Source organism: Rhinopithecus roxellana, chromosome 19 (genome assembly GCF_007565055.1).
Source record: "Rhinopithecus roxellana isolate Shanxi Qingling chromosome 19, ASM756505v1, whole genome shotgun sequence".
In the NCBI taxonomy this organism is placed as follows: Eukaryota; Metazoa; Chordata; class Mammalia; order Primates; family Cercopithecidae; genus Rhinopithecus; species Rhinopithecus roxellana.
The window spans coordinates 39,851,580-39,861,907 of record NC_044567.1 but is presented as its reverse complement, the minus strand read 5'-3'; the positions used below and the strand labels follow the sequence as shown (position 1 = coordinate 39,861,907).

The following is a 10,328-nucleotide window of genomic DNA, read 5'->3' as shown; positions in this document are numbered from 1 at the left end:
GTAAGAACACAGCAGGAAGGTGGGGGAGGGACCCAGGAACCTGAGTTCGCCCTTTTTTTTTTTTTTTTTTTTTGCAGTGGTGCAATCTTGGCTCACTGCAGCCTCAACACCCCAGGCTCAAGCCAACCTCCTGCCTCAGCCTCCCGAGTAGCTGGGACTCTAGGTGCACACCACCACGCCAGGCTTTTTGTATTGTTTAATAGAAACAGGGTTTTGCCATGTTGGCCAGGCTGGTCTCCAATCCTGGGCTTTTCTATTTCTAAGCAGTACGATTTGCTTGATTTCGTGGGGGATTGGCATCCAGAATTATTTTTAAATTTTTTAAATTTTTTGAGACAGTCTCACTCTGTTGTCCAGGTTGGAGAGCAGTGGCATAATCTTGGCTCGCTGCAACCTCTGCCTCCTGGGTTCAAGCAATTCTCCTACCTTGGCCTCCCAAGTAGCTGGGATTACAGGCGCACACACATCACCACACTAATTTTTTGTATTTTTAGTGAAGATGGGGTTTCACCATGTTGACCAGGCTGGTCTCGAATTCCTAACCTCAAGTGATCCTCCAGTCTTGGCCTCCCAAAAGTGGTGGGATTATAGGCATGAGCCACTGCACCCAGCATTTTTTTTGTTTGTTTATTTTGAGACAGTCTTGCTCTGTTGCCCAGGCTGGAGTGTGCGGTGGCACAATCTTGGCTCACTGCAATCTCTGCCCCCCAGGGTTCAAGTGATCCTCCAGCCTAGGCCTCCCAAGTAGCTGGCATTACAGGTGTGCACCACCACCTCCAGTTTTTGTATTTTTAGTAGAGACAGGGTTTCACCATGTTGGCCAGAACTCCTGATCTCAGGTGATCCACCCGTCTCGGCCTTCCAGAGTGCTGGGATTACAGGTGTGGGCCACTGTGCCCAGCTTTTATCTTTACATAGAATCAGAGAGAAGGAAAGCACCAAGGATTTTCACTGGCTCTCACACAGACTGCCATGACCAGATACTGGCTCCCTGCATGGCCCAGGCTGCTGCTGCACTTGTGCCTTCTCTGATGCAACCTCCCCGAGCCTCCCCACCTCAGCATTTTTTTTTTTTTCAGACAAGGTCTCACCCTGTGGCCCAGGCTAGAGTTGCGATCACAGCTTGCTGCAGCCTCGACCTCCCGGGCCCAAGCGATCCCAGGAGCTGTGGGGAATCCAGTGAATTGCACTGTGTTGAAGGTGCAGGATTGGAGGCCGGATGCTGGGGGCCTACCCTCGCTCCTGGAGTCCAGAAGCCAGGACCCCTTGATAACTGCCCTGTGGCCTGCTTCACCCCAGGGCCCCCTCTTCAGAAGAGTCAGGGTTTTTGTTTTTTAGTAACCACTCAAGTCAGCAATGAGTTACTGGCCAAAGGACAAAGTGGTGCTGAACGGTGGCTGCCAGGGCTCCCACCTGAGGCTCAGAGGGCACTTGTTCTAGACGCTTTCTATTGTCACAGGGAAAGACAGCTCAAGCAGCACAGGCATGTCGCCCCCAGGCCTCACTCCTTGCTGCACCTGTGCAGCCTGGGTTTTGTCCTTCACCTGCTGTTTGGTCACATGTACCTGTCCACAAAGCAGTGACTCTGGAACAGCTGCAGGGCTGACAGGTGGGGCAGATGCAGAAGAGGCACCCAAGGGCGGCCGGGCCGTCAAACACTGATGCACTCTCCTCCTCCTCCTAGATGTTAACACTTTAAGAAACTTACCAAGGAGTCAAGGTTGGGAGGGACTGGCTGGGGAAGTAGAATCCCCACCTTTAAATGGTCCATGCACATACACACGCGTACGACAGTGATATCTTGGGGACAAGTTATCAAATCCCCGCACAGGGAGCGGATGCCAGACAATAGTTGAGTGCGCCGGAAGGACACACTAAGACCAGGCAGTTGCTTCAGGCGCTTTTATTAGGTTCCACTGCAGGGCTGGGGTCAATGTAATGCGAATCCAAGCCCAGTGATGCACACCTGTGAGCCGAAACAGAGCCGAAGCAGGAGCACCTGTGCCCCACGAGCAGCCTGGTTGGAAGAGACCAGGGCCAGGCCCCACCTCCTCTCTGGGCCAGGAGACTGGCAGCCGCTGTGTTCACCTGGGCAGGTGTGCACCCAGTCACCCCCACTGGGTTATGGTGCTGGTAGCATGAGAGGGTGTGTCCACACCAAGTGCAGGTGAAGATGCGAGGTGGGGCTGAGACCTCCCTCCCACAAGAGGAGGTGGCTGAGCCTCCCAGGGCCTGAACTCTTACAGCAGGGCTCACCCCCAAGCCTGTATGCTTAGCTCTGACTCTCTTTGGACAATAAAATAAAGTGCATTACTGAACAAAGAGTAACTCAAAACCAGAAGCAGACAAATCGCCAATGTTTTTTCTTTAGCTGAAAGACAGAAGAAAACATGAATGATGTGAATGCCAGAATTTCAGAGTAAGGGAAATGCTGGTGGAGGACAATGGAAACTATAATAGCATGGCAGATAAGGATGAGCAAGTGGGAGAGGAACTGGCAACGCGGCTGTCTCTAGAAGTCCGTGTCATCCAGCCCCTGCCCAGTGGTGGGGAAGGCCTTGGACTCATAGGGAAGCAATGCAGGAAGCCTTGGCCACCTAGGCTCACAGCTGATCTCAGGACCAGAGGAGACAGCAGAGGACAAAACTTCAGCATGACAGCTGCTAGGAGGGAGAGCAGACAGCCCGCAGTGGCCAAGCTGGGAGTTGCACCCACAGCAGTCCGCTTCAACTGGGCTCCTCTCCACCCCTCCAGACCCTCCATGACAGATCTGCCATAACCAGACCCAACCCAACTGGCCCCTGGTCCCAAGAGCAGATGAGCTGCTTGGGCTTTCTACTTGGTGTCCCATGCCAGGCAGACCTGGAGGTGCCAGCCACAGTCCCGACCACTTCAGAAGCCAACAGGCAAGTGTTCTCTGTTCATAGTGCCAAGAATGTGGGAGGGTCACATGGGCTTACCCCCCAGGATGGACACAGAAGTCCCTAAGCAGTCTGTAGCTGGGCCAGCCTCTCCCGTGGGTGCAGAGCAACCCAAATGTGGCCATCATTAAGGCAAAGAAGCATCGAGATGCCCACCACTCCCCAGGTAAGAGCCGTGCCCCGGCCTGGCCACAGACGAACGCAGAGCCCACAGAGCGCACACACACACAGGACCCCACCAGGTGCTGTTCCAGATCGCCCAGGCTCCCTCCATTGGTACACTATCAACTGTGCAGTGCCCCAGAGAGGTCCCAAATGGCCCTCACAAGAGGCACAGCCCCTAACACCCTTAGCCAGGCAGTGCAGTGGGATGAAGCAGCGTATTGGGGAGGGCCAGAGCATCAACACCGGTGACCCAGCTCTCCCACCCAGGCCATCGCAGGGCAGCCTCAGGGCAGGCGCCACCACTGCTCCTGCTCAGCCCGCAGTATCTGCAGCTACTGCCAGCTGTGTGGCTTGGTAGAAAAGTCTCAGGCACTGAGGTTTACTTCAAGGGAGAACTGACTGGTACCCCCGTCCACACTCATCACCCTGGACACAACCTCGGGGGCTTCACTAAAGGAGGGAAGGATGTGGAAACTAGTCTCTCTCACTCCCCTTTTGTGCAGTTTTTATCTTAAAAAAAAATAAATAAAAGTCTTCTGGGCAGGAATTACTGATAACTGTTATTATAACCAATGCAGACTTTAAAATCCCACCTGGACGTCGGGTGAGAGGAGGAGGGCGGGCAGCAAACCGACCTGCAGACCTGCAGAGGGGAGCTGTGTCCAGGGCCATGGCATCCCCACCAAACAGCTACCGGAAGAGGAAAGTGGCCCTCACAGGCAGGGTGTCTGCCACCAAGCAGTCAGACAAGGGGGCAACCAAGAGCTCCCAGCCAGAAAAACGCAGGGGGCGGGGAGGCCAAACAAAAAGCATTGAAAGGAAGGAAAAGGCTGGGTGGTGGCAGCATCAGCCCCTCCCTATGCTCCCCAATTGCAGGTGCTGTGTAGAGGTGAGAGGTCCTTCCAACACAGTGGAGGGGGCTTGTCAACAGGATTAGGCGTGAGGGGCCGCTCTGCGTTTCCAGTCTGGGACTGCACTCAGCGTGCAGAATACCAGCCGTGGCACCTGCTCTCCAAGGAGGAACGTGCTGAGAAGCTTCAGTGGGTCAGGGAGCCCAGGACAGCCAGTCCCTTGTCCCTCCAGGGCTGCCCACTGTGGGGCAGTTACAGGGAACACACCGAACAACGCTTCTGGCTTCAGGAAGGGCTGGGCTGGGCCCAGTCCTAGCCAGCAGAGGGCAGGCACCCTAGGTCCTGGGGAGGCTGCACATCTCGCAGTGGCCCGTGCCCGGCTGGTTCATGAACGTGCAGTGCTGACAGGCCCACATGGCCGCAGTGGCCGTGTGTGTGGAGGCCCCGACGGCGCCGTACTCATGGAGACCTGGGAGCTGCACACCAACTGTGCCTGCAGAGTGGGAGAGAAACGAGCACTCATCATTTCTGGCCCACCAGAGACCTCCAGAGTGTGGGCACAGGGACAGGGGCAGGCAGCTGAGAGCTCCCCACCCTCCACCTCCCACCCCGTGCTGGTCCTGCCCACGCAGCACTCCCACCACAGGCACGTTTTGAAGTCCTTAATGGCTTTGGCTGTGACAGACTCAGAAAAATGCCTGCTGCACCACGGGGAGTAACAAGGAGCCTGTGCTTGCGGGTTCCTTTTTGTTGCAGAGGGTGCCTCTCCTTGTGAATAACATAATTCCCTAGGAAATGTGCATTTGGGTTATTTCTAGCTTTTTTTTTTTTTTCCTGAGATAGGGTCTTGCTCTGTCACTCAGGCTGGAGTGCAGTGGCGCGATCTCGGCTCACTGCAAACTCCGCCTCCCAGGTTCAAGCGGTTCTCCTGTCTCCGCCTCCCGAGTAGCTGGGACCACAGGCGCAGACACAATGCCTGGCTAATTTTATCTATTTTTTGGTACAGCTAGGGTTTCACCATGTTGGCCAAGCTAGTCTCAAACTCCTGACCTCAGGTGATCTGCCCGCCTGGGCCTCCCAAAGTGCTAGGATTACAGGTGTGAGCCACTGTGCCCAGCCTCCAGTTTTGAGCTAACATGAACAAAGTTGCCAGGATCATTCTTGTACAATTTCTTTGTGGATCTGTGTTTTTATTTCTCTTGGATAAAAACAAAGAGTGAGGCTGGGTGCAGCGGCTCACGCCTGTAATCCCAGCACTTTGGGAGGCTGAGGTGGGCAGATCACTTGAAGTCAGGAGTTTGAGACCAGCCTGGCCAACATGGCGAAATCTGGTCTCTACTAAAAATACAAGAATTAGCCAGGTGTGATGGTGCACGCCTGCCGTCCTGACAACTCAGGAGTCTGAGGCAGGAGAATTCCATGAATCCGGGAGGGGAAGGCTGCAGTGAGCTGAGACCCTGCCACTTCACTCCAGCCTGGGCGACACAGCAAGACTCCATCTCAAAAACAAAAAACAGGCCGGGTGCGGTGGCTCATGTCTGTAATCCCAGCACTTTGGGAGGCTGAGATGGGCAGATCTTGAGGTCAAGAGATGGAGACCATCCTGGCTAACATGGTGAAACCCCGTCTCTACTAAAAATGCAAAAATTAGCTGGGGGTGGTGGCACGTGCCTGTAGTCCCAGCTACTCGGGAGGCTGAGGCAGGAGAATGGCGTGAACCCAGGAAGTGGAGGTTGCGGTGAGCCGAGATCGCGCCATCGCACTCCAGCCTGGGCGACAGAGCAAGACTTGATCTCAAAACAAACAAAAACCCACCTAGGAATGAGTCTGCCGGCCCACAGGGTAATAAATTGTGTGCTGAACTTTCTAAGACCCTGACACAGTTCTTGTGATGGCGGCACAGTTTTGCCTCCCACTTGCGAGGTGCGAGGGTTCCAGCAGCTTCATATCTTCACTCACACTTGACATGGTTGCGTTTTTTTCATTTCAGCCACACTGATGGATGTGTACTGGTTTCTCATGTTTTAATTTGCATTTCCCTGATGACTAATCATAGTGACTGCTCCTGCATCTCCTTTTTTTGTTGTTGTTGCCCAGGCTGGAGTACAATGGCACAATCTTGGCTCACTGCAACCTCTGCCTCCTTGTTCAAGCGATTCTCCTGCCTCAGCCTCCCAAGTAGCTGGGATTACAAGCACACGCCACCACACCTGGCTAATTTTTGTATTTTTAGTAGAGATGGGGTTTCACCATGTTGGCCTGGCTGGTCTCAAACTCCTGACTTCAAGTGATCCACCCGCCTCGGCCTCCCACAAGTGCAGGGATTACAGGTGTGTGCCACCGCGTCCGGCCTGCATTTCCTATTGTGAAATGTTTCACCCTCTGCCCAGCTTCTTATGCTCTTTCTGTTTGGTTATCAACAGGCAGAATTCTTTTGCTCTTTCTGCTTGATTATCAACAAGCAGAGTTCTTTTTAAGTTTCAGACAGAAGTCATGTTGTGTGTATGTACTGCTAATACTGCGTCCCCCATCAGTGCCTTTTCATGTTTCTAACAGTGCCCTCTGATGAGCACAAGTGTTTTGTTTACATAACATACATTTATCAATTTACCTTTTTTTATGCCAGTGTTTTTCTGTGTTCTACCCCAAGGTCCTGCATCCTGCCGAAAAGAATCTTTATGTACTCCAAGGCCCTGAAGAGATTCAACTTAATAATAACTGTTTTATAGTTTTTATTTTTTTAAGACAGGGTATCACTCTGTCATTCAGGCTGGAGTCGTACAATCATGGCTCACTGTGACCTCGACCTCCCGGACTCATGGGATCCTCCCATTTCAGCCTCCCCAGAAGCTGGGATTACAGGCGTGGACCACTCACTATGCCCAACTAATTCTTTTTTTAATTTATTTTTTTGTACAGACGGGGCTTCACTGTGTTGTGTAGGCTGCTCTCGAACTTCTGGGCTCCAGTGTCCTCCAGCTTTGGCCTCCCAGAGTGTTAGGATGACAGTTGAGACATCGTGCCCAGCCTGCTTCATAGTTTTACCTTTTACCATTAGGCCTATGACCCATCCTGAGCTGATCTTTGTGTCTGATGTATACATGTCTGTAATCCCAGCACTTTGGGAGGCCGAGGCGGGTGGATCACCTGAGGTCAGGAGTTCGTGACCAGTCTGACCAACATAGTGAAACCCCATCTCTACTGAAAATATAAAAATTAGCCAGGCATGGTGGCGCACACCTGTAGTCCCAGCTACTCGGGAGGCTGAGGCATGAGTATCACTTGAACCCAGGAGGTGGAGGTTGCAGTAAGCCGAGATCACGCCATTGCACTGCAGCCTGGCTGACAGGGTAAGATTCCGTCTCAAAACAAAACAAAACCACCCATGAGGGCTGGGTGTGGTGGCTCATGCCTATAATCCCAGCACTTTGGGAGGCCAAGGTAGGCGGATCACTTGAGGTCAAGAGTTCGAGACCAGCCTGGCCAACATGGAGAAACCATCTCCACTGAAACTAAAAAAATTAGCTGGGTGTGGTGGCGGCCACCTGTAATTCCACCTACTTATGAGGGTGAGGCAGGAGAATCGCTTGAACCCGGGAGGTAGAGGCTGCAGTGAGCTGAGATCACGCTACTGCATTCCAGCCTGGGCGACAGAACGAGACTGTCTCAAAACAAACAACCCATGAAAAAATGCCTAACATCACTAATCATCAGAGATGCAAATTAAAACCACAGTGAGATACCATCTTACACCAGTCAGAACTGCCTATTATAAAAGAGTTGGCTGGACATGGCGGCTTACCCCTGCAATCTCAGCACTGAGGTGGGAGAATCGCTTGAGCCCAAGAGTTCAAGACCAGCCTGGGGAATATAGTGAGACCTCATCTCTACAACAAATTTAAAAAATCAGCCAGGCATGGTGGCACATGCTTGTAGTCCCAGCTGCTCAGAAGGCTGAGGCGGGAGGATTGTTTGAGCCTGGGGAGGTCAAGGTGAGACTGACCTCAAGTGCCACTGCACTCCAGCCTGGGCGACAGAGTGAGACTCCATCTCAAAAAAAAAAAAAAAAAAAAAAAAGATGGGGTCTTGCCATGTTGCCCAGGCTGGTCTCAAACTCCTAGGCTCAAGTGATCTTCCTGCCTTGGCTCCCAAAGTGCTAAGATTACAGGTGTAAGCCACTGCACCTGACCTTTTCTTTTTTTTCTCCTTTTTTCTTGAGAGAGGGTCTCACTCTGTCACCCAAGCTGAAGTGCAGTGGCACTTGAGGTCAGTCTCACTATCTTAGTTCACTGCAACCTACGCTTCCCGGGTTCAAGCGATTCTCCAACCTCAGCCTCTCGAGTGGCTGGGATTACAGGCGCTCGCCACCATGCCCAGCTGATTTTTGTATTTTTAGTAAGAGATGGGGTTTCACCATGTTGGCCAGGATGGTCTCAATCCCTTGACCTCGTGATCCACCTGCCTCAGCCTCCCAAAGTGTTGGGATTACAGGTGTGAGCCACCGCGCCCAGCCAACCCCCTCTCTTAAAAAAGAAGAAAAAAAGAAAAAGAAAAAAAAAACAGAAACATTAGTTGGGTGTAGTGGCTTATGCTTATAGTCCTAGCTACTCAGAAAGCTGAAGCAGGAGGATCGTTTGAGCCCAGGAATTGAAGGCTGCAGCGAGTGATGATCACTCCACTGCACTCCAGCCTGGGCAACAGAGTGAAACCCTGTCTCTAAAAGGAAACAAAAAAGAAGAAAAGAAGACTCTGGTGTCATTGTTAGAATCGCATAAAAGGGTTGGGTGCAGTGACTCCCAGGTATAATCTCACGGCTTTGGGAGACGGAGGTGTAAGGAATGCTTGAGGCCAGAAAGTTTGAGACCAGTCCGGGCAACACAGTGAGCCCTCATTGATACAAAAAAATAAAAAACTTTTACAGCCATGAAAAGGAAGGAAATCATGTCCTTTGCAGCAGCTGGATGCAGTTGAAGGCCATTATTTGAAGCAAATTAATGCAGGAACAGCAAACCAAATACCATGTTTTCATTTGTAAGTGGGAGCTGAATGTGGGTACTCATGTGCATAAAGATGGCCATGCCAGGTGTGGTGGCGCACATCTGTAATCCCAGCTACTCGGGAGGCTGAGGAAGGGGAACTGCTTCAAGCCAGGAGGAAGAGCTTGCAGTGAGCCAAGATTGCGCCGCTGCACTCCAGCCTGGGAGACAGAGTGAGGCTCCATTTCAAAAACAAGAAAAAAAAAAGGCTGAAAAACTATTAGGTACTATGTTTAGTACCTGGGTGATGGGATCAATCATACCCAAACCTCAGCATCAGGCAATACACCCAGGTGATGAACCTGCACATGTACCCTGTGAATCTAAAATAAAAGTTAAAATTATTTTTAAGAAACAAACAAAAAACAACAAAACCCCAAGAATTAGCTGGGGGTGGCGCTGTGAGCCTGCGGCCCAGCTACTCAGAAGGCTGAAGCAGAAAGATCACTTGAGCCTGGAGTCTGAGGCTGCAGTGAGCTAGGACTGTGCCACTGCACTCCAGCCTGAGCAACAGAGTGAGACTCTGTCTCTACAAAAATAAAAATAATAAAGAATTGTATGAAAAGAAAACCTTGGCTGGGCGTGGTGGCTCACGCCTGTAATCCCAGCAGCACTTTGGGAGACAGAAGTGGGCGGATCACAAGGTCAGGAGTTTGAGACCAGCCTGGCCAACATGGTGGAACCCTGTCTCTACTAAGAATACAAAAATTAGCCTGGCGTGGTGCCGCCCGTAGTCCCAGCTACTCGGGAGGCTGAGGCAGGAGAATCGCTTAAAGCCAGGAGGTGGAGGTTGCAGTGAGGCGAGATCATGCCACTGTACTCCAGCCTGGGCGACAAGAGCCAAACTGTCTCAAAAAAAAAAAGAGAAAATGGTATAAAGGTGTTTGATATGTATTTTGAAGGCTCTTGTTAACAGAGGGATTCTAGTGTTTGTCCAAGGCTGTAGCAGCTGTCGGGCACTTTGGTATTCTCAGCTGGATAGACTCAGGGCAGGCACTCGGGCTGCACAGGGCACCACGATGCGTGAGGAGTCCCTGCAGCAATGCTGACAGAAGGTTCTCGCAGGTGGGGAATTGTTCAGGACTTGGTGACTGAGGGTCCTGAAGAAACGCAATGCCTGCAGTTCCTTCTGTAGTGTCCACCAGGAAGAACATGCATGCTGTAGGCTTCTCCTCCTTACAGCTTTAAGCACTAAAGGGAAATTCTCAAGGAGACCAAAAGGTCCTGCACTTCCGGCGCTTCCACAAAGTTTCTGATTCTCTTAAGACAATGATGCTGAAAGTGCTCCTCGGATGCCTGGAGATTAGTATCTCTGATGTACAGATTTATAAAATTTACAGGGCTGTGTACCTAAG

General features: G+C 51.7%; 1 protein-coding gene across 2 annotated transcripts in view; it reads right to left on the bottom strand.

The window, feature by feature from the left end:
- Window positions 1–1,888: 1,888 nt before the first annotated feature.
- The window catches only part of NPLOC4 (NPL4 homolog, ubiquitin recognition factor), a 78,298-nt gene continuing 69,858 nt past the window's right edge, over window positions 1,889–10,328 (bottom strand). For both annotated transcript variants that reach the window (XM_010354290.2, XM_030923140.1), the window contains one exon: window positions 1,889–4,430. In XM_010354290.2, coding sequence (XP_010352592.1) covers window positions 4,273–4,430 — 158 coding nt within the window. In that variant the 3' untranslated portion in view covers window positions 1,889–4,272. The remainder of the gene's footprint in view (window positions 4,431–10,328) is intronic.